Source organism: Scyliorhinus torazame, chromosome 15, assembly GCF_047496885.1.
Source record: "Scyliorhinus torazame isolate Kashiwa2021f chromosome 15, sScyTor2.1, whole genome shotgun sequence".
Taxonomy (NCBI): domain Eukaryota; kingdom Metazoa; phylum Chordata; class Chondrichthyes; order Carcharhiniformes; family Scyliorhinidae; genus Scyliorhinus; species Scyliorhinus torazame.
Window position 1 is genome coordinate 97,845,729 of NC_092721.1, and position 24,721 is coordinate 97,870,449.

General features: G+C 51.0%; 1 protein-coding gene across 4 annotated transcripts in view; it reads left to right on the plus strand.

Moving 5' to 3' along the window:
• The window catches only part of nox4 (NADPH oxidase 4), a 428,930-nt gene that overhangs the window by 141,135 nt on the left and 263,074 nt on the right, over positions 1-24,721 (plus strand). For all 4 annotated transcript variants that reach the window (XM_072476467.1, XM_072476468.1, XM_072476466.1 and 1 more), the window contains one exon: positions 5,985-6,149. In XM_072476467.1, the coding sequence (XP_072332568.1) occupies positions 5,985-6,149 (165 nt within the window). The remainder of the gene's footprint in view (positions 1-5,984; positions 6,150-24,721) is intronic.

Sequence of the window (24,721 nt, forward strand, 5' to 3'; positions counted from 1 at the left end):
ATTAGGGTTTCTGAGGAAAGAGCAGTGGCTGGCTCTAAGTGGGCGCCCCCCTTCCTGATGCAAGATTCCATGATCAGGCACTGAGTAAATGAAGGCCCCCTCACTAGATGGGCGTAATTGTCACTGTCTCTGCATGGTGAGTCCCTCACTTGCCATTAGTTTAATACCAGTGGTGACAGGATGAGGGTCTTAACTGAGCATTCATTGCCCACTTAAGGACCTTAATTGGTAACCAGGTAGCAAGGCCACCCAAAAGCTTTTGAACCCCAGAGTAAATTGGGGGAAACGATAGGTGGTGCTGTCCACACCCTTTACCCTCCTGCCCGATCACGCAGCAACCTCACTGCCTTTGTGGAGTGGAAGAGGGGGGGGGGGGATCATGAAATTCCGTCCTTCATGTTAAACCAAGCTACTGATTTTAACAGAAATCTGGTGAAATTGTTCTTCAGGTCTTGCCACAATGGCAGTCGTCCAAGAAGTGACCTTTTTGTTTTCTGTAGACGCAAGTGATCTAAAAAGAAACTATGACGTTTAGGCACTATTCTACTTTGTGGGTGGAAATATATCATTTTTGCACCGAGTGCTGACGAGGCGGGAAAATCGGTATGCAGCTTGCCAGCTGCACAGCCAGCATTTTCCGCCAGATAATCCAGCATTTGGTGCAAGAGAGAATGGAGGTGTGGCCCACGCCATCACATTGGTGGGACAGGGCCAGAGAAATTGTGGGAATCCTGAGAAGGATCTCAGTTTAAAAAATAGAAGGGGCTCTTCCATATGGGCCTATCAGCAGGAAATACAGAACAACATTGGGCTCTGATTGGTGGACACCTCTTTTGAGTGGGAAAACAGTGTGCCAGATGTTGAAGGTGGTGGAGACTTACAGCATTTCAGATGGATCTCCTGATTGTGTGGTGAGATGTTTCTGAACTTTCATTGAGTGAAGCAACAGCCAAGTTTCTGGCATTTGGCCCGACAGCCTGAGGAAAGAGTGAGGTTGCAGACCTTACACCAGGGTGCGAACCTGCGAAGCCTTCAGCAAGGTGGAAGCACTGCCCAATGGCCATCTCGGGAAGCAGCGGGTAACTCGACCTTCAGGTCCGGGCTGAGGAGGGAAGGAGGCGGGCAACAAACTGAAGAAAGAACAGAGGCAAGGCCAAGGCAGGCAAGATAAAGTCAGAACTAGCCAGGAATCCAGTGAGGAGCAAACGGTCATCAAGGCTCGAGGCCGACAAGGGCAGGTATCATGGCTTTCGGGGTTCAGCACCCAGTGGAGAGACTAGGCCAGAGCCAGAAGGGCTGGGTGGCGATCCGCAAGGGCAAGGGTGGGAGCAGAGGCCAGGCCAGATAGCCAGCAACCAGGCAGTCAGCCAGGAGTACACAAGGTCATCTAGGCTCGAGGCCCTCTGCCCGAAGTAGAGGTGTGAGCAGTCAGGAGGTGCGAGGGCCAGGCATGCATTGACGTTGTGGTTTTCGGGGAGCAATTGGACGACTCGACCAGAGGCCAGGGTTGAGAGTAAGAGGACTAGGGGGAAATCAGACTGGCAAGGGCAAGAGCAGAGGCCAGGTCAGATAACCAGCAGCAACAGCAGCCAGTGAGCCACCACTAATTCACCTGCAAGCGTCTGTTATTGAGGAGAGCAGCTGCAGAGTGGTCCAACCCCCAGGCCAAGGCTGACGAGGGCAAGGAAGCCTGCTTTTTCTAAAAATTCATGTTCATTGAATTCAAGACAGATCAGTCAATATGAAGAGACACTATGAGTCTGGAAGTCAATTACGCAGAAAGTTGAAGGTGAGGCAAGGGGACAAACCTGTGCAAAAGGGTAGTTTGGGACTTTAAAAGGTTTGAAGTACTGAGCATTGTCCAAACTGCACATTCATCCTCAGCAACAACATCCACAAAGAGTGGTGACCTGTCTGATGTCTTTGACCTACCGATTTCCAGAGACAACACATTGCCTGAAAAAGTTGAACAAGAAGAATTGGACGCTGAAATGGGTCGAGAACTATAAGATACTGTTCAAGCTCATTGTTCCACAGCTGAAGTGGGGGGAAGAAACCCAATCTGAAGACATTGCCTTATGGCCAAAACTGTTCCACTGGGTATGATTGAATATTTCATACCTAATAGACCAGAATACTTTGGTAAAATGGAAAATTTGGGAAAAGAGTTTGAAGTTCGAAGCTAAAAGCAGTTTAAAAGACTTCATGAGTCCCAGTTTCTGAGGGTGAAGAGAAAAGGCATGGCGGAAAGGAGAAATTGGTTGATTTCTTTTGGACACCTCTAAGGCAGTCCATTGTTATGTTTGTAAATTATTCCCTGACGCTGGTAAATAAAAAGAATTAGTTGGCAACGGGTACTGGAGAAATGTTCGAAGAGATATTGCTGATCATGAAACCTTCAGAAGTCATATTAATGCTATGTGTGCATTTGTTCAAATATGTAAATTATCTGGAAGGATTGAGTCTGCGTTATCGGCTCAGTCTGAAAAGGAGTGTTCTTATTGGAGGAAAGTGCTGAGACGTGTTTTCTCAGTCAAAGTGCTGTCTTCTCTGGGACTACCTCAAAGAGGACATGATGAGTCATCAGTGTCAAGTCGGAGAGGTAGATTTTTAGCCTGCCTTGAATATCTCAGTGAATTTGATGAGCTTCTCAAAGAGCATTTGAAAAGTTATCAATATTGTGGCTTAGGGAAGACCAACTTTTTAATGCACAGAGCCTACGATAACTTCATCATTAATGGCAGAGCAGCTCAGAAACCAATTCACTAATGAAGTCATTGATGCAAAATACTACACCATAATAGTTGATTCAACACCATGTGGACCAATTAACATTAATTTTAAGATATGTGTGTAATCTCTCTGTTTTGTCCAGTTATAATTCCACAGAGTGCCTGGAGACAACTGTTTTGGAAATCATTGCAAATTTATGTTTAGATATCAAACATTGGCATGTGCAGAGCTTTGATAATGTCGTAAATATGTCAGGAAAATATTCAAGTCTATAGACAATACTAAACAATCCAAGAGCTTGTGCATTATTCACTCCATGTTCCAATCACTCCTTGAACTTAATCTGAAATACAGAAACTGAATCATGTGAGGCAGTTGTCCATTTTTTTGCGTTTACTTGTATGCCTTTCTTTCGGTTTCCATGCATTGGTGGAATCTGGTGCAATCATGCTTGGAGCACATGGAAAACATTTGACAGTCAAAAGACTTTGTGACATCTGGTGATCCACTCATGCAGATGCTGTTTTGGCTTTGAGATTGAACTTTGTTGATATAAAGGAATGTTTATCTGACATAGCCACAGCAAAATCAGTGAAACCACATGGAAAATCCCAAGCAGAGAAGTTTGAAAAGTACAGTATTAAAGTTTTTACTGTTGTGAAGAACCATTTGCTTCAAAGAATTAATGCCATCAGCAAATTGCTGCAAAATGTTGAAACAACTTTATTGATTGCTTCACAATTATTAGCCTGTTAGAAGATTTGCATTGGAAGTTCAAAATGCCTATACCTCAATGGAAGCAGACGAAACAAAGAATACGGGTCTTTCTGATGATGAGAAGAGTACAAGAACAGGAAGTTATCTTTTGATGAAACTAGAAACAATGAAGTCACTTTAAAATGGAAAAGAATATCATCATTGAGACTGCCAATGTATTTGTGACACAATAATGGCGCTTTTGCAGAGTAGAAGTGAATCTCTGAAGAAAACATTTGAATTATTTTTCATGCTTTTTGGCAAATGTTTGGATGAGAATGCTAAGTAAGAGATTAATTGAACTCTACCAGGAGAACATGACACAAATCTTTAGAAGATTAAGTGAAACACTTCATCATTCATTTTATCTATAATGATGAGCTCTGTGCTTTGAGATTACCACTAAACAAGCAACCTTTCCAGATGTGCAAGCCATTCTGAAAATATTTTTAACAATACCTGTCACAAATCCTTCCGGTGAACATTCTTTCTCTGTATTGAAAAGAGTGAAAAATTATCTGTGAAATACAATGAGTCAGGAATATTTGACAAGTACAACAATACTGATGATTGAAAATGCGTCTTTCCCGTACAGGACTTTACCTAGAATGATGTTATTGATGATTCTGTGAAGAAAGAATGCAAATTAAAATTTTTCTAAATTGTCATGGATTGCAATCAACTGAGGAAAGAAGAAAGTCTCAAAAATCTGTCCCCTTATCATGGGCGAGATTCACTGACCCCCCGCCGGGTCGGAGAATCGCCGGGGGCTGGCATGAATCCCGCCCCCGCCGGTTGCCGAATTCTCCGGCACCGGAGATTTGGCGGGGGCAGGAATCGCGCCGCGCCGCTTGGCGGGCCCCCCCCCGCGATTCTCAGGCCCGGATGGGCCGAAGTCCCGCTGCTAGAATGCCTATCCCGCCGGCGTGGATTAAACCACCTACCTTACCGGCGGGACAAGGCGGCGTGGGCGGGATCCGGGGTCCTGGGGGAGGCGCGGGGCGATCTGGCCCCGGGGGGTGCCCCCACGGTGGCCTGGCCCGCGATCGGGGCCCACCGAATCGGGGGTGGGCCTGTGCCGTGGGGGCACTCTTTTCCTTCCGCCTTCACCATGGCGGAGGCGGAAGAGACTCCCTCCACAGCACATGCGTGGTGATGCCGTGAGCGGCCGCTAACGCTCCCGCGCCGTCCGGCAATGTCATTTCCGCGCCAGCTGGCGGGGCACCAAAGGCCTTTTCTGCCAGCTGGCGGGGAGGAAATCAGTCCGGCGCGGGCCTAGCCTCTCAAGATTAGGGGTTGGCCCCCCAAGATGCGGAGCATTCCGCACCTTTGGGGCGGCGCGATGTCGGACTGATTAGCGCCATTTTTGGCGATACCGGAGAATTCTCCGTTACCGGAGAATTTCGCCCCATGTCCTCCAGTCCAAATTCTGTTCTTCAAAAGACAACATATGCTGGCCTGATATAATGGCTGGTGGTCTCATGCAGACAGTTATAACCAGTGAGTAGCTGCTATCCCCCATCGCTCTCAACATTGACTGTCAGAAAGTCTCTCTCTTCGGGACAAAGAATAGAATCCTGCCAGACAGTTGCCAGCAAAGCCAATATTAGTCTTGGACTGGACACTCCACTTGATTGGAGTATTTTCTCCTGCCTGGACTTTTTCTGGCTCATTCTGCCCTGCACTGGCCTGTACTGTGCTGCAGCCATGTCACCAGCTAATTTCTCCATCCAGTTGCTCGTCAGCCAATTCATGTTTGCGCGCCTCACAACAGACAGATTGCAATATTGACCATCGCTGCCATCATGCTGACAGCAGGTAGTCTTGGATTTTAATTAATCAATTACAGGTTTGTTCTCATAAGTTAAAGAGCCCTGAAGCCGTTAAGCATTGATTTGGGGTTTTTGTGGCTTCATCGGGTGGGCGGGGTCAGGAGGGCATCGACATCATTGGGGGCAGGGCTTGACATCATTTGGGGTGGGGCTTTAAGTCATTTGGGATGGGCCACCATATCACCAGAGGGAGGTGGGGGGGCCTGACATGACGTATGTGGGGGTCCTGTAAAGAAGGCGAGCACATGGCCCCAAAGTCCGCCTCCGGGCGGGGAAAATTGCAAGAGATAGTCACGCTGGCAAGATTAGTTTTTTTTGACTCTTGTGGAATTTTGCACTCACCTCATCGCTTGTGCCCACAGCAAAGGTGGGTGTGAAAACCCGGCCATGCCCAATCCTCAGCCTTGTTCAAATTTCTCCTGAGGGTCATAACTATACATTTGCTGCAAAAAGAGAGCGCACCTTGCAGCTCAGATATGCACCTGTTTGAAATAAATGTTCGAACTATGGGGAGAAGTACATTTCCTATGCAATTTAATTATTCTACAAACCTGTATCATGGAGAACAATTTAAACAATAATCAGCCTCAAAAATTTGATATAAAGATGGATTCTATTTAAAATTATCATTTTCTAACTGGAATCTTTTTCTTTGCTTTTAAGACATGGCTTTGGGTGTCTGGGCCCCTGTGTCTCTATTGTGCGGAAAGACTGTATCGATACATTCGGAGCAACAGACCAGTCACCATTATCTCTGTGAATTCTCATCCGTGTGATGTGATAGAAATACGAATGGTGAAAGAAAATTTCAGAGCAAGACCTGGTCAGGTAAGTTCAAATGAAAAGTCAGCCTGCATTATTATAGACTTAGAATTATAGACGAGCGAAAAATACATTTGCTCTGTGTGTTTACTGAAACAGTCAAGGTTGCAATTGCTAATAGCTGTCAGTATCTCTCAAAAGAATGTATGACATTATATCAAATTGTGTGAGTGTGAGCTCTTTGATTACCTGTCCCCCCCCCCCCAATTGTCCCTCCCACTTCTCTCCCTTCTGAGAGTTTATCATGCTCTCTTTTGCTAACAGATTTTTATTTTGACTTGTCAAAAAGTGACACTCAAATTAAAGGAAATAATAATGAAAACTAACGCTCCTTTTGATCCATAAACACTGTGGAGGGAATCAATATTTTTGGCTTTTTGTATGTGTTTTTGTAAGTTGGCACTTGTGGGACGAATGAACTTTGGTTGACGGGAGGTTTTAACAATTAGAATACAGGAGCAAGATTGACACACTAGACTCCACCTCAGAACAAGGGGCTGACTCTGCTGTAAGGTTCAACAGTCTGGAACGGGAAAGGCAGCAGAAGGTTTCCAGCTCCATGTAACTGATGTTTTGCAGTTCTCTCCCTGCATTTGGGACTCAGGGAGATCCAGGATCAGTAAACTGCACAGTGCAACTGGGGTGTTTGAGCAGTGACAGCTCAGTGAGGCCGGCAGTTGCGGCAAAGCCACCCGTGAGCAATGCTGTTCTGTAGGGAGCTGGAATTGTGTCAGTAACTAGATGCTGGAGTGCAGCTGTATGAATCCAGTGGGAGGCAGTCTGCACTGAGATTGAGCCACAGGTATGTGAGCCATCATTGGGGCAGTCTGAATTGGAATGGCTTTTGAGGGAAACCAGAGGCCCATCTTGTCCATGCCAGCCCGAGGACCCCCAGGTGCCCTTTCTAATCCCACCTTCCTGCACCCGGCCCATAACCCTGCAGCTTTAGGTGCAGGTCCAGGTACTTTTTATATTTTTTAATTTTTAAAATAAATTTCGAGTACCCAATTATTTTTTTTTCCAATTAAGGGGAAATTTAGCGTGGCCAATCCACCTAACCTGCACATCTTTGGGTTGTGGGGGTGAAACCCATGCAGACACGGGGAGAATGTGCAAACTCCACACGGACCGTGACCCAGGGCTGGGATTCGAACCCGGGTCCTCAGCGCCACAGTCCCAGTGCTAACCAGTGTGCCACGTGCCGCCCTTCCAGGTTCTTTTTAAAAGAGTTTTGGGTCTCTCCCTCCACCACCAACTCGGGCAGTGAATTCCACAATCCCATTATCTTCTGCGTAAAAAAGTTCTTACTCAGGTCTACACCTTCTGCCTCTTATCTTAAATCTATGTCCCCTGGTTCTATAATTCTCCATTTTATTCTGTTCACTCTATCTCTTCCCCTCATAATTTTGTGCACCTCAATGAAGTCACCCCTCAGCCTTCTTTGTTCCAAGGAAAATAACCCCAACCTATCTAATCTCTCCTCGTAGCCACACTTTTCTAGCCCTGGCAACATTCTTGTAAACCTCCTCTGCACTCTCCCCAGAGCAATTACTTCCTTCCTGTAATATGATGACCAGAACTGCACATAATATTCCAGTTGTGGCCTCACCAGTGGTTTATACAATTCTAACATTATAACCTTACTTTTGAATATATCTGACAATGAAGGAGAGTTTTCCATATGCTTTCTTAACAACCTTGTCTGCTGCCGTTAGGGACCTGTGTACTTGTACGCCAAACTCTCCCACTTCATCCACCCCTCTTAATATATTCCCATTTATTGTGTACCCCCTATAACTGTTTGATCTCCCTAAATGCATGACCTTACACTTCTCTGTGTTAAATTCCATCTGCCACTTTCCCGCCCACGTCACCAATCCATCTATATCATTCTGGAGATTGTAGCTATCCTCTGCATTATCCACCACTCAGCCAATCTATGTGTCATCTACAAATTTCCCAATTGTGCTCCCCATGTTCACGTCCAAATCGTTAATATATAACAAACAGTAAGGTTCCCAAAACCGAGCTCTGTGGAACATCACTCGAAACAACTTTCCAATAGCAAGGGCAGCCATTGACCATTAACCTTTGTTTTCTGTTACTTTTTATACAACGGGGAAGCTCGCATTCCGCAAAGGGCATGGGGAATACATTTATCCCCACCGTGTAAATCCTGTGTGGATGCAGATTATGACATCCCCCCCCCCCCCCCAAGTCCGAAGGGGACTTGGACTTGAAGGCTGTGGACAAGGAGGAGAAGAAGAGGAAGGGCAGTGGACTCTCTTTGGCACAGGCGGAACATCCTGTGCCCTAGGCCATGAGTCCGACGGTGAGTATCGTGCTGGGGAACGTTGTTTCCTACAGAAACGCTATGGCGAGAGTGTGGCAGGAGGTAGCTGCACAGCAGAGTCCATTACAGATGCCGCAGTAGTTTGGAACCGGCGGTCGGAGCGATCTCCACGACTGACGGTGATCCAGATGGTGCTTCAACAGTTGGCCGCTGATCCGAACCTGGTAGGAGACCGGCCAAGTCTGTCGAAAACTGCCAACAAATATTGCGTCCCCTGGAGCGGGTAACATTTCTGTAGCTCCTGGTTATGGAACACCTTCACCGCGATATCAGGGAACAGCAAGTTCAGGTGGGTATAGAATCGTCGGCCCATGAGCATCTTAGCTGGACCGTTTCAGTCACTGCATGTAATGTGGACCAATAAGCGAACAAGAACTGAGCCAGACTCGTATCCATAGCATTTGAAGCCTGTTTCCGAAGCCCTCGTTTGAATGTCTGGACGACCCGCTCAGCCAACCCGTTAGACACAGGGTGGTAAGGGACCGTTCGCACATGCTGAATTCTGTTGGCCTTTAAGAAAACCGAGAACACCTCACTGGTAAAAGATGCCCCGTTCCCAATGGTAGCCCAAGAGGTGATGCCGTCATTCTCTGGACCTCCAGGGCAGCACGGTGGCGCAGTGGGTTAGCCCTGCTGCCTCACGGCGCCGAGGTCCCAGGTTCGATCCTGACTCTGGGTCACTGTCCGTGTGGAGTTTACGCATTCTCTCCGTGTTTGCGTGGGTTTCGCCCCCACAACCCAAAGATGTGCAGGGTAGGTGGATTGGCCACGCTAAATTGCCCCTTAATTGGAAAAAATGATTGGGTACTGTAAATTTCTAAAAAAGAGGAAAGAAAAAAAAATTCTGTGGACCTCCAACCACTTGGAATGGACGCCCACCAAAAGGTGAAACATTGAGTCCTGAACGGACCAGCAAAGTCGGCATGAACCCAGGCCCATGAGTGGCTCAGCCTCTCCCAGGAATGAAAGGGTGCAGTGGAAGGGAGTTTCCGGTGCTCCTGGAAAATGGAATACTGTTGGGACACTTTCTCGAAGCCTTATCCATTCCTGGCCACCACACATAGATCTGTACCAACATTTTCACCATAGACACCCCCAGGTGTCCTTTGTGCAAGTCCTTCAATACCAGTGCATCAGTATTCACCAAAGAGAAGGAATTGGTAGATGTTGAGTCTGGAGAAGGGGGTGTAGATAGCCTGGGTCACATTGTGATCCAAAAAGACGAGGTGTTGGGTGTCTTAAAAAATATTAAGGTAGATAAGTCCCCAGGGACTGATGGGATCTACCCCAGAATACTGAAGGAGGCTGGAGAGGAAATTGCTGAGGCCTTGACAGAAATCTTTGGATCCTCGCTGTCTTCAGGGGATGTCCCGGAGGACTGGAGAATAGCCAATGTTGTTCCTCTGTTTAAGAAGGGTAGCAAGGATAATCCCGGGAACTACAGGCCGGTGAGCCTTACTTCAGTGGTAGGGAAATTACTGGAGAGAATTCTTCGAGACAGGATCTACTCCCATTTGGAAGCAAATGGACGTATTAGTGAGAGGCAGCACGGTTTTGTGAAGGGGAGGTCGTGTCTCACTAACTTGATAGAGTTTTTCGAGGAGGTCACTAAGATGACTGATGCAGGTAGGGCAGTAGATGTTGTCTATATGGACTTCAGTAAGGCCTTTGACAAGGTCCCTCATGGTAGACTAGTACAAAAGGTGAAGTCACACGGGATCAGGGGTGAGCTGGCAAGGTGGATACAGAACTGGCTAGGCCATAGAAGGCAGAGAGTAGCAATGGAGGGATGCTTTTCTAATTGGAGGGCTGTGACCAGTGGTGTTCCACAGGGATCAGTGCTGGGACCTTTGCTCTTTGTAGTATATATAAATGATTTGGAGGAAAATGTAACTGGTCTGATTAGTAAGTTTGCAGACGACACAAATGTTGGTGGAATTGCGGATAGCGGTGAGGACTGTCGGAGGATACAGCAGGATTTAGATTGTCTGGAGACTTGGGCGGAGAGATGGCAGATGGAGTTTAATCCGGACAAATGTGAGGTAATGCATTTTGGAAGGTCTAATGCAGGTAGGGAATATACAGTGAATGGTAGAACCCTCAAGAGTATTGAAAGTCAAAGAGATCTAGGAGTACAGGTCCACAGGTCATTGAAAGGGGCAACACAGGTGGAGAAGGTAGTCAAGAAGGCATACGGCATGCTTGCCTTCATTGGCCGGGGCATTGAGTATAAGAATTGGCAAGTCATGTTGCAGCTGTATAGAACCTTAGTTAGGCCACACTTGGAGTATAGTGTTCAATTCTGGTCGCCACACTACCAGAAGGATGTGGAGGCTTTAGAGAGGGTGCAGAAGAGATTTACCAGAATGTTGCCTGGTATGGAGGGCATTAGCTATGAGGAGCGGTTGAATAAACTCGGTTTGTTCTCACTGGAACGAAGGAGGTTGAGGGGAGACCTGATAGAGGTATACAAAATTATGAGGGGCATAGACAGAGTGGATAGTCAGAGGCTTTTCCCCAGGGTAGAGGGGTCAATTACTAGGGGGCATAGGTTTAAGGTGAGAGGGGCAAGGTTTAGAGTAGATGTACGAGGCAAGTATTTTACGCAGAGGGTAGTGGGTGCCTGGAACTCGCTACCGGAGGAGGTAGTGGAAGCAGGGACGATAGGGACATTTAAGGGGCATCTTGACAAATACATGAATAGGATGGGAATAGAGGGATACGGACCCAGGAAGTGTAGAAGATTGTAGTTTAGTCGGGCAGCATGGTCGGCACGCGCTTGGAGGACCGAAGGGCCTGTTCCTGTGCTGTGCATTTCTTTTGTTCAGTGCTTGGCCCTTCGCCGGGACCACAACCCACATGCCCCACAGTCGAATACCGTGTTCAACACGCAGCTCGGACATCCTGGAGGAGAAGACTCGCAGTTTCCCTGGCAGTTGTTGATGCTGGCTACCAAACAACACCAGATGCCGCACCTTGGCGAGTATGGGGTCCGCCCGAGTCCAGTCACGGATACGCGATGCAGTGACCGGCAGGGAGTCCATGACATTCAATAGGGCGATGACTTTGTCAGCCAGAAGGGGGGCCATGGCCTCAGTTGGCAGAGGCAACCGGCTTAGTGTGCCATCATGCGCAATGTGGATCCTTGGCTGATACCCGAAGGAGTACTAATAAGCGCCAGCAGCAGGGTCCAGCACTGGATACATGCTGGGCAATAGGCGAGATTGCTTTGTCCTCGTGAAAAAGACCAATCAAGAGCTGTAGACGTACTGGTGGAATTTATTTTACTCCAGATGCCACCGCCAGACCCTCCTTCTCGATCTGCACGTACTTACGCTCGGCCACCATAAGTGTCTGGGAAGCAGAAGCAATTGGCCACTCCCAACCATAGGCATCCGATTTGCCAGAATGGCCTCAATCCAGTAAGGTAAAGCATCACGTGACTATCAATGGCTTGCCCGAATTGTAGTGCGTCAGCATTCCTGAGGGCGTCAGCCTCCTCCTGTGCCGCACTCCACAGCCAGGTCTGGTACTTCTTTAGGAGCAGGTGCAGAGGACCCAACATGGCCACGGGATTCGGGACAAATATTCTGTAATAATTGACCAACCTCAGAATTGGCAGAGTTCCGTTGCATTCCTCGGGGCAAGGATCAACTGAATGGCGCGGACCTTCTCCGCCACCAGCTGCAAGCCGTCACAGTCCACCCGATTTCCTAATTAGACCACCTCGCTTGCGTAAAACAAGCACTTTTCCGACGCAGGCGGACCCTAAATTCCAAGAAGCATCATAGCACCGCTTCAGGTTCTTCAAGTGCTCCTGGTCAGTAGAGCTTCCATGACCAGCACATTGTCCAAATATACCTCAACGAATGTCAACCTCCACAGGATATTTTTAATGAAACGTTGAAATATTGCACATGCCAACGAGATCCCAAAAGACAGCCAGGTGTATTCATAGAGGCCCTGCTGCATATTAATCGCAACATATTCATGAGCGGACCTGTCGACTTCAAGCTGCCGATATGCATTACTCATATCCAGCTTCATAAATGAGCACCCACCAGCAAGTTTAGCACACGGTTCATCGATGCAAGGCATGGGGTAGTGGTTGAGCCATGAAATGGCATTGACCATTAACTTGGAATCTCTGCAGCGGTGGACCGTCGCATCTGGCTTTAGGACAAGGACCGCCGGTGTCGCCCAGTCGGTGAAACACATGATCCAAATAATATCCAAACTCTCTAACTGGTCGAGCTAGTGTGGTGCTATTGCAGAGGACCCACTTGCGAGTGAGGAACCAGATTAGGCTCTGTAAAGGTTGGGTGAGTCCGGTGTTCCACATGGGCTTTGATAGCAGGGCCCGGGGTGGCGATACTAATTAATAACAAAGTTTGTTTCAGATGGGGAAGGTGGTGGCAGACCAGAGTGGTAGGTATGTCATAGTTACAAGGGAGGTTGGAAGGTAAGTCGGTGGTTTCAGTGAGTGTGTACGCTCCAAATTGGGATGATGTAGCGTTCATGAAGAGGATGTTGGCTGACATACAAGACTTGGACACACACCAGTTGATTTTGGGTGGAGATTTGAATTGTGTTCTGAACCCTAAGTTGGACTGGTCAAAGCCAAAACCGTTGGCCTCTTCGGGGGTAGCAAAGGTACTGACGGCATTAATGAAGGAGATGGGCGGTGCGGATCCATGGTGGTTTTTGCACCCTGCGGGCATGGAATTCTCCTTTTTTTTCTCTGGTGCATAACAAGAGTGGTTTCACAGGTCGGCGCAACATCGATGTCCGAAGGGCCTGTACTGCGCTGTAATGTTCTATGTTCTATGATCTATGTAGCTGAGCCGCCGGGTCAACCTGCATTTTGGCCACAGCTCCTTTTATAGTCCTGAGGCCAGGCTGGAAAACCTCCGGGAATGTGCCGAGCACCTCCACAGCCCACCGAACCCCATCTGCAGAATGCGCTGCCAATCCAAGCACAAATGGCGCAACCAATCACACCACAGGAGGCTGGGGCTGTCCCCGTGGACAACAATAAAGGGGAGGTGAGCTAACTGATGTCCATAAACCACAAGAGTCAATGACATCTCCACGATACGCAGTTGCTCCCCAGTGTTTCTGGCCAAACGAGCCATCGTGTCCACCAATATTAAAGTTTGCATAACCGTCATATGTTGGGGTGCAGCCTTTTGAAACCAGTGGGAGAGAGTCTTGGGTAGAATAGATTGAACAACAGGAAGGTGAGCTATCATTGGGGCAGTCTGAGTTGGGGTGGCTGGCTAGATCTTCGAAACAGAAGAGCTGAAATCCCCCAGGAGGAAGCCGGAGCTTTAAAGAATTTTGTAACATATAATGTGGGGATGTCGGCGTTGGACTGGGGTGAGCACAGTAAGAAGTCTTACAACACCAGGTTAAAGTCCAACAGGTTTGTTTTGAATCACTAGCTTTCATAAGAACATAAGAACTAGGAGCAGGAGTAGGCCATCTGGCCCCTCGAGCCTGCTCCGCCATTCAATGAGATCATGGCTAATCTTTTGTGGACTCAGCACCACTTTCCGGCTGGAACACCATAACCCTTAATCCCTTTATTCTTCAAAAAACTATCTATCTTTATCTTAAAAACATTTAATGAAGGAGCCTCTACTGCTTCACTGGGCAAGGAATTCCATAGATTCACTACCCTTTGGGTGAAGAAGTTCCTCCTAAACTCAGTCCTAAATCTACTTCCCCTTATTTTGAGGCTATGCCCCCTAGTTCTGCTTTCACCCGCCAGTGGAAACAACCTGCCCGCATCTATCCTATCTATTCCCTTCATAATTTTATATGTTTCTATAAGATCCCCCCTCATCCTTCTAAATTCCAACGAGTACAGTCCCAGTCTACTCAACCTCTCCTCGTAATCCAACCCCTTCAGCTCTGGGATTAACCTAGTGAATCTCCTCTGCACACCCTCCAGTGCCAGTACATCCTTTCTCAAGTAAGGAGACCAAAACCGAACACAATACTCCAGGTGTGGCCTCACTAACACCTTATACAATTGCAGCATAACCTCCCTAGTCTTAAACTCCATCCCTCTAGCAATGAAGGACAAAATTCCATTTGCCGTCTTAATCACCTGTTGCACCTGTAAACCAACTTTTTGCAACTCATGCAATAGCACATCCAGGTCTCTCTGCACAGCAGCATGTTTTAATATTTTATCATTTAAATAATAATCCCTTTTGCTGTTATTCCTACCAAAATGGATAACCTCACATTTGTCAACATTGTATTCCATCTGCCAGACCCTAGCCCATTCACTTAGCCTATCCAAATCCCTCTGCAGTCTTCCAGTATCCTCTGCACTTTTTGCTTTACCACTCACCTTCCTCAACCACTACCCCATGCCTCACATAGATGAACCGTATGCTAAACTTGCTGGTGGGTGCTCATTTATGAAGCTGGATATGAGTAATGCGTATCTGCAGCTTGAAGTCGACAGGTCCTTGCATGAATATGTTGCGATTAATATGCACCAGGGCCTCTACGAATACACCTGGCTGTCTTTTGGGATCTCGTTGGCATGTGCAATATTTCAACATTTCATAAAAAATATCCTGCGGATGTTGCCATTCATTGCGGTATATTTGGACAATGTGCTGGTCACGGAAGCTCTACTGACCAGGAGCACTTGAAGAACCTGAAGCGGTGCTCCGACGCTTCTTGGAATTTGGGGTCCCCCTGCGTCGGACAAAGTGCTTGTTTTACGCAAGCGAGGTGGTCTAATTAGGCAATCGGGTGGACTGCGACGGCTTGCACCTGGTGGCGGAGAAGGTCCGCACCATTCAGTTCATCCTTGCCCCGAGGAAGAATGAACAGGTGGGTTCCAGAAACATATATATCGACAAAGTCAATGATGCAAGACGATACTTTGAATGCGAGAATTGCAGGTAATTATCTTTACAGGTCCAGACAGAGCTACTGGAGAGAGGGATATTCACAGGTTAAAGAGGTGTGAATTGTCTTAAGCCAGGAGAGTTGGTAGGATTTCGCAAGCCCAGGCTAGATGGTGGGGGGTGAATGTAATTCAACATGAATCCAAGGTCCCAGTTGAGGCCGTACTCATGTGTGTGAAACTTGGCTGTAAGTTTCTGCTCGGCGATTCTGCGTTGTCGTGCGTCCTGAAGGCCACCTTGGAGAATGCTTACCCGAAGATCAGAGGCTGAATGCTTTTGACTGCTGAAGTGTTCCCTGACTGGAAGGGAACATTCCTGCCTGGCGATTGTTGCGCGATGTCCATTCATCTGCGATATCCGTTCATTGCTTTCCCTGAGATTGTGACCCCGTCTCACCAGCAGGTTTAAACCCTTCCGGAAAGCAAACTATGTCCTTTAGGTAGCTATAATCAATGTTAGTTTTTACTAGAGCAGATATTTAAAATAAAAATAGAGAGAGACAGGCCAAAACAATTATTTCTCCTGCTGAAATTTGAAAATGAAAGTAAAACTCACTGCCACAGCTCAACTCCACCCACACAATGACATCACTGAAGCCATGTGATAAGACAAAAACCTTTTTTGAAGGGACACTCCCATGAAATGTTTACCTCATCCTAATTCTGGATGTTATCAGACAAGATAGTGTTGACCGTTGCTTTGCTGACACTTTTATAGGAAAAGTTTTACTCTTCCTTTAAATCAATGGAATTGTGGAGCTTTATTCTCTTAGTGAGTAACCTGGGTTTCTAACTTTGTGTATTTTAAAACAGAAATGACTGGTTCTTAGCTAGATTGTAACACAATTTGGGCGTATCATCTGGGAGCAGAACAAAATTTGATTTTCTGGCCTGGGAGCATAATAAAATGCACTACACACCTCTTCATCAGGGTAGGAATAAAACTTTGGAACAACATGCCTGGCCATGACATTGATACCAGAAAACTACAACCTAAATTCATTACTTTAATGAAGGGACAGAGCAAAATACATCCAAGTTTGTTGATGGTCAGGTAAATTATGATGTGATCAAAAAAATGGGAGAAATGTGTTCATACAACGTTGCTTCCAGTGGCGCTACACAGATGTACCTCAATTTCATGGGTACAGGCAGGGTCCCATGTTTCGATCTGCATGACCAGTACAATGTTTTTCAATGATATGACGTAGCATGGCCTGCTGTGTTTAGGTATGTCTGTGTCTTGCTGCTCAAAGAGCTGTTATGTGAACACATTTCTCCTCCAAAGAGTCAGCAAATAGTATAGGCAGATTAAATGGATGGCCAACAAAGTGACAGATGGAGTCTAATATGGTGAATTATGATGTTACTCCCTCTGGTAGGATGGCTAGAAAAATAGAATACATTTTAAATGGTGAGAATCTATTAAATGTTGATTCTGAGAGGGATTTGCGTGTGTTCGTACAAGAAATACAAACATACAGATACAGAAAACAGTTAGGAAGGCAAATGATATGTTGGCCTTTGCTGCAATGATGTCGGAATCCAAGAAACTGAAACTGTAGAGGGCTTTGGTCTGATCACATCTAATGTACAGTTTTGTCTCTGTACCAAAGAAAGAATATTCTCGCCTTTGAGGGGCTTCACAAAATTAATTCTTGGGATGAGAGAGTTGTCCTGTGAGGAAAAATTAATTTGAATGGTCCATTACCCTCTGGGGTTTAGAAGGATGCGAGATGGTGTCATTGAAACATATACGTTTTTGAGAAGGTCTAATATGGTAGTTGCTGAGAGGCTGTTTCCGCTGTCTGGAGAACTTAGAACTGGTAGGCATGGTATCAGGATAAGGGATAGCCACTTGGACTGAGATGAGGAGAAATATCTTTGTGGTGAGATTTGTGAATCTTTGGCATTTTCCACCCCAGAGGACTGTGGATGATCAGTTGTTGAATGTACTTGAGGCTGAAATTGATAGATGTTTGGGCTCTAGGGGAACCAAAGCATACAGGGTTTGGATAGAAAAGTGGAAGTTCAAATTGAGGATCAGCCGTGATCTTATTTAATAACAGAGCAGGTTTGAGAGCTCGTACTGTCTACTCCTGCTCTTTTTAATATTCTGTGAATGATATTTGAGATGTCAGACAAGATCATTTCTGCCATTATCAAGCCAGAGTCTGGTTACATGCCTCTATGGGATGTGAGAATTGAATTGAAGAGTCATGCACAAAGGTCTGGGGCGAAATTCTCCGTTATCGGCGGAAAGTCCGCCGATCGGCGCAAAAAACGGCGCAAATCCCACTTGCGTCACGTCATAAAAATGGGCCGATAGTCTGCGGCCCGAAATGGGCTAGCAGCGACGTAACGGGATCCGCGCTTGCGCAGTGGTTCACGCCGTGCAGCGTCATACGCGCTGCACGGCGTGACGGCTCATAAGGCCGCGCAGCTCCCCCCCACCCGACCGGAACAGCCGACCGCAACACCCGACTTGATGGCTGGCCGTCGCTCAGCCCCGAGGTTCGAGTCACGCGATGTGGAGGCGCTCCTGGATGCGGTGGAGCAGAGGAGGGACGCCCTGTATCCCGGGCACGGCCGCAGAGTTGCCCCACGCCACAGCCGGCGTCTGTGGAGGGAGGTGGCAGAGGCCGTCACCGCTGTGGCCCTGACACCACGGACAGGCACCCAGTGCCACAAGAAGGTGAACGACCTCGTCAGAGCAGGCAGGGTGAGCGTCCCCCATATCCCCCATATCCCCTCTCCCCCAAATCCCCCCCTCCCCCATATCCCCCCCTCCCCCATATCCCCCCCTCCCCCATATCCCCCATATCCCCCATATCCCCCCTCCCCCATATCCCCCCCTCCCCCATATCCCCCCTCCCCCATATCCCCCCTCCCCCATATCCCCCATATCCCCCCCTCCCCCATATCCCCCCTCCCCCATATCCCCCATATCCCCCTCCCCCATATCCCCCCTCCCCCATATCCCCCATATCCCCAAGTGAATACAGCCCTAACCTTAACCTCTGCAATGCACGCGCAACCGATGGCGTGCATTCATATACCTGCCTAACACTGTTGCCTTTTACCCCTGCCACCCCCCCCCCCCAGGAGAAGCGCGCACACAACAATAGGGAGCATGTGAGGACTGGAGGAGGGCCCGCTGATGAGAGGCCACTGACCGTACACGAGGAAAGGGCCCTGGAACTGGCTGGCGGACCTGACGACCGGGAGGTTGCTGATGCAGAGGTCGGGGCCCCACGAGCAAGTGAGCCACCAACAGCCCGTCCCCATATCCCCCCTCCCCTACATCCCCCTCTCCCGTATCACCTGATCACTGCCTGATGTCTAACCATGCATGCTTCATTGTGTATCGCAGGACCAAACGTCCAGGCACCCATCCCCGCAGATGCAGACCGCCCGCAGGATGCCCCTCCGAGACCACGGGAGACGGAGGGACCCGCACCCTCCAGCATGCGACGCCCGCAGGATGCCCCTCGGAGACCACGGGAGACGGAGAGACCCGAACCCTCCAGCATGCGACGCCCGCAGGATGCCCCTCGGAGACCACGGGAGACGGAGAGACCCGAACCCTCCAGCATGCGACGCCCGCAGGATGCCCCTCGGAGACCACGGGAGACGGAGAGACCCGGAGCAACAGGGAGACGACACCCCCGTCACGTGCGGGAGCGACCACCCAGCGATGAGGGGGGCAGCCACAGGCCCCCGTCACATCCGAGCCAGGACACCACTACCCAGGACACCACTATCCAGGACACCCCTACCCGGGACACCACTACCCAGGACACCCCTACCCGGGACAGCACTACCCGGGACAGCACTACCCAGGACACCCCTACCCGGGAAGACGAAATACCGGACAGTGACTCAGAGTGGATGGGTGGAGACGAACCCCCACCCCAAAGTGCCATGGACTCAGAGTGGGACGAAGAGCACGACACAACGCCACTGCTGTCACCAACACCCTCCACCATCGCAGAAACACTCACCACGGTTGGGCACTTTAGTGATGAGGCGTCTGGTACACTCACTGGTGCGCACAACACAGCCGTCCCGGTACAGCAGGTGGAGGTAGGAGCAGCAGAGGGACCGGGCGGTCGGAGGGCAGCCCAGGCCAAGCGAACATCTGCCGCCCAGATGGATCCCGGGTTCCTGCAGTTACCACACCCACACATAGATCCGATGCAACCACCGACACGGAGACGAGCGAATAGGGTGACGGGTGGCTTGCGGCGGCTGCGGTCGCAGGTGGAGGAGTCCACCCGCGTCCAGGAGCTGGGAGTGGTCCCGGTCATGCGTGCCACCCAGGCTGACACCGCACGGGTGGCGTCCGCGGTGGAGGCAATGGGTGCGACGGTGTCAGACATGGGGAACGGTTTGCGAGGCCTGGGGCCTTCCGTGCAGGCGGCGTCTGTGGCCCAGGAAATGGCTGCCCTCTCACAGGAGGCAATGAGCCAGTGCCAGCGCCAGATGGCAGAGGCGCTCAACGCCATAGCCCAGTCTCAGCAGGCCATGGCCCAGTCTCAGCAGGCCATAGCCCAGTCTCTGCAGGCCATGGCCCAGTCTCTGCAGGCCATGGCCCAGTCTCAGCAGGCCATCGCTGAGGGCATCAGCGCCAGTGGCCATGTGCGAGCTGGCGTCGCACTGTCGCAGACAGGGTTCGACAACCCCCTGGGCTCCATGGCTGCAAACCTGCAGACCCCTGTCGATACCAGCACGGGCCTCCAGGACTGGCAGCGCCAGATGTCGGGGGCGCGTCAGATGGCCAGTCCGTTCGCATCCCCCACCCATGTAGAGGCCTGGGGGCCATCGGGCACCCCGAGGGAGGAGGAGGTGGTGTGGTCCGTCCCGGCTCCCTCTGTAGGGGAGGTCCCGGTACACCGCGACACCTCGGACTCCCCCCCTTCCGTCCCAGGTGCATCGGGTGGGCAACGGGCAGGACAGGCTGGCAGCTCGCCATCCCAGTCGCCCGGGCCGCAGCCTGGCACATCTAGGCCAGGACGCCCCAGGAAACGGCCGCCAAAGGGATCCAGTGTCAGAGGGCAGGAATCACAGGAGTCCACCTCCAGTTCTGCTGTACCGTCTGGGGAACCACGTAGACGTAGTCAAAGGGCCCGTAAGGCCAAACAATTAGACACTGAGTAAGTTGGCACGGGTGCAGGGCACAGATGAGTTTTAGGCGCTAGGGCACGTGCATGAACTCCTTTGGTTATTAAAGTCAATGTTACACCTACCGAAGCTGCCTTTGTGCTCTGTCCAAAGTGTGCGGGGGTGTCATGTACGTTGAGCGCAAGTGTGTGTGTGAGGGGTGGTCTTACCTCAGCCCCAGGTGAGTCTGCCCCCTTCCCCCTGGGCCGCCATCAACATCCCCCGGGCAGAGGACGGGACCGTGCGCTGCAGTGTCACAGCCGCATGCAGGGATGGTCCGGGTGGATGGTGGTACTGTGGCCATGGGTCAGACATAGTCCAACGATGTAGAGCCAGGAGCTCATCGGAGGCGGGCTGTCATCATTCTCCATGGCCTGCGATAGACACGCGTCCACCCGCAACTGGGTGAGCCCGGCCCGTTGTGCCGCCGGTGGATCGGCAATTGGGAGTGGGGGGGTGGTGTGCATGCGGGTGGGGTGTGTGGGGTTGGGGAGGGGGGTGATGGTGCTGGGTGGATGGATGGGTGGGGGGTGTGGGTGGTCGGCTGTTGTCATGGTGTGCGGTCTGTGGCCATACTACCCGATTCCCACGCCCATCTAGTCAGTGAAGCGGGCGTCTATCAGTCTGTCCCGTGCCCGCTGGGCCAGCCGGTAACGGTGGACAGCCACCCGTCTGTGTCTACCCCGTCTGCCCTGACCATTGCCCCCATCCCCCTCATCTGGGGAGGACTGGGCCTCTTCCTGCTGCTCCTCCACTCCGCCCTCCTCTGCCTGCGGCACATCGCCCCTCTGCTGGGCTATGTTGTGCAGGACGCAGCACACCACAATGATGCGGCCGACCCTATCTGACCGATACTGGAGGGCGCCCCCAGAGAGGTCCAGGCACCTGAAACGCATCTTCAGTACGCCAAAGCACCTCTCGATCACTCCCCTTGTCGCTACATGGGCATCATTGTAGCGGTTCTCCGCCTCATTGCGTGGCCTCCGTATAGGCGTCATCAGCCACGATCGCAATGGGTAGCCCCTGTCGCCCAGCAACCAGCCCCTCAGCCGGGGATGGCGTCCCTCGTACATGCCGGGGATGGATGACCGCGACAACACGAATGAGTCGTGTACACTGCCTGGGTAACGGGCGCAGACGTGCAGGATCATCATGCGGTGGTCGCAGACCACCTGTACGTTCATCGAATAGGTCCCCTTCCTATTAGTGAACACGGCCCTGTTATCTGCAGGTGGCCGCACGGCGACGTGCATCCCATCGATCGCGCCCTGGACCATGGGGAACCCGGCAATGGCAGAGAAGCCCACGGCCCGGGCATCTTGGCTGGCCCGGTCCACGGGGAAGCGGATGTAGCGGTGCGCCATGGCATAAAGGGCATCTGTCACTGCCCGGATGCACCGATGCACCGATGTCTGCGATATGCCAGACAGGTCCCCACTCGGTGCCTGGAATGACCCCGTTGCATAAAAGTTCAGGGCCACCGTAACCTTGACGGACACGGGGAGAGGGTGTCCCCCGCCAGTGCCACGCGGTGACAGGTGTGCCAGCAGGTGGCAGATGTGTGCCACGGTTTCCCGGCTCATCCGGAGTCTCCTCCTGCATTCCCGGTCCGTGAGGTCCTGGTATGACTGCCGGGGCCGGTACACACGGGGCGCCCTCGGGTGCCTCCGTTGCCGTGGGGCCTCGACGTCCTCCTCCCCCTCCTCGTCCTGTCGGTCAGGTGTCCCTCCAGCCTGGGCGGCTGCCGCCTGCCCCTCTGCGGCAGCCTGCGCCGCCTCTCTGGCACGCTCCTCCTCCTCCTCCTCCTCCTCCTCCTCCTCATCCAGGGCAACATAGACATGAGCGGCTGCCACCACGGCGGCCAACATCGCTGGATGATCTGAAAACATGACAACCTGGTGGGGGGGAGGGGAACGACGACATGTCATCATTGCCCATATCCCCTCCTCCCCCCAGCCAGGTGGCATGGACCGCATGGGTCCAACTGTTGGAGGCTGGCACCTGGCCAGGTGGACCAACTCATTTGCCCTCCCATCACCCACCCCGGCACGGACCCCCCCCCCGCCCCAACCTCCACCCCAGCACGGACCCTCCCCAACCTCCACCCCAGCACGGACCCTCCCCAACCTCCACCCCGGCACGGACCCTCCCCAACCTCCACCCCGGCACGGACCCTCCCCAACCTCCACCCCGGCACGGACCCCCTCCCCAACCCCCAACCTCCACCCCGGCACGGACCCCCTCCCCAACCTCCACCCCGGCACGGACCCCCTCCCCAACCTCCACCCCGGCACGGACCCCCTCCACAACCCCCAACCTCCACCCCAGCACGGACCCTCCCCAACCTCCACCCCGGCACGGACCCTCCCCAACCTCCACCCCAGCACGGACCCTCCCCAACCTCCACCCCAGCACGGACCCTCCCCAACCTCCACCCCGGCACGGACCCTCCCCAACCTCCACCCCGGCACGGACCCTCCCCAACCTCCACCCCGGCACGGACCCCCTCCCCAACCCCCAACCTCCACCCCGGCACGGACCACCTCCCCAACCTCCACCCCGGCACGGACCCCCTCCCCAACCCCCAACCTCCACCCCGGCACGGACCCCCTCCCCAACCCCCAACCTCCAACCCGGCACGGACCCCCTCCCCAACCTCCACCCCGGCACGGACCCCCTCCCCAACCTCCACCCCGGCACGGACCCCCTCCACAACCCCCAACCTCCACCCCGGCACGGACCCCCTCCCGGCACTCCCCCGGAGCCCAGCCTACTCTAACCACCCCCCCCCCCCCCGCCGCACACACACACAAGCCGAGACACACCTCTCCTCAGGCAATCAGTCTGCGGCCACGCATTTCCTGCCCAGAGCCAACCCCCCAGGCCGTCACTCACCTCCTCGCTGGTCGGCGTGAGCCTGGAGCACCGGGTCACGCCGATGAAAAGGAGGTTTGATTGACGTCGACGTGAACGGTCATCACGTCGACGGGACTTCGGCCCATCCGGTAGGGAGAATATCGGCAGGCCGAAAATCGGCTGCCTTGCGCAGGCCCGTGACATTCTCCGCGGCAGCGGCGCCATTAACGCCCCGCCGACTTTTCTCCCTTCGGAGACTTCGGCGGGGGCGGGGGCGGGATTCACGGCGGCCAACGGCCATTCTCCGACCCGGCGGGGGGTCGGAGAATGACGCCCCTGATTTGTGGTATTCGCAATTTTCTGGCCATTAATTATTTGTGAGGTATGGTAGAAAGTTTGTGAAACATCTAGGGAGAAGTTGAGATGTATAAGATTTAAAAAGTTAATCTGAGTTTTGCAGAAATAGGAAAGTGTGTGAAAAAGAGTTAGACACATATGTATCGACAAGTGTATGAAAATCACAAAGGAGAGAGGACAATGGAGCTTGGAAGACAGAGACGGAGGAAGAAAAAGAATGAGAGTTATAGGATGAAGTACAGAGATAAGCAGAGACAGAGTTACAAGATGAAAGAAACATTCAAATAGAACAGGAAGTCATTTAGTTTCAGTTTCATAATTTCCTACAAAATGAAATGTTCAGTAACAGCAAAAATATAAAAATTCAAATTCCCCAAACTAGAGCCACCTGTCTGTATTAATAGTAGCAAACACATCATGAATCAGATGACTTAGCTGCAATGCACAATATTAAAAGCAAAATAAAAGCATTATTTTGAACACTGAAGTGTTGGGTACACTGATACACAGACGAACCAACACAGTTGCGAATGGTACAACGCAGTTTTATTTCAATCAACTATTAACATAGTAAACTCTGGTACTCAGCACATGGTGAATGTCTGAGTGGCTGGCAATGAGGTCTGTGCCCTGAGCCGTCTCCTGCTCGAGTGCCCAGGAAGTGTCGTGTTCCCTGTTTTGTACTGTGTATGCTCTTGTCTGTGATTGACTGTCGTGTTGTGTGTGTTGATTGGTCCGTTGATCTGTCCATCATTATGTATGTGTGTATGTGCCATGATGTTCACCTGAATATCATGACATCCCCCCTTTTTTACAAGATTATGTGCCTATGTGGTTATAAATAGAGATGTGTACTGAGTGCAGCTAAATGTGTGTGTGTGTAATATTTACAGCATGTACACGGGGCTTAACTAT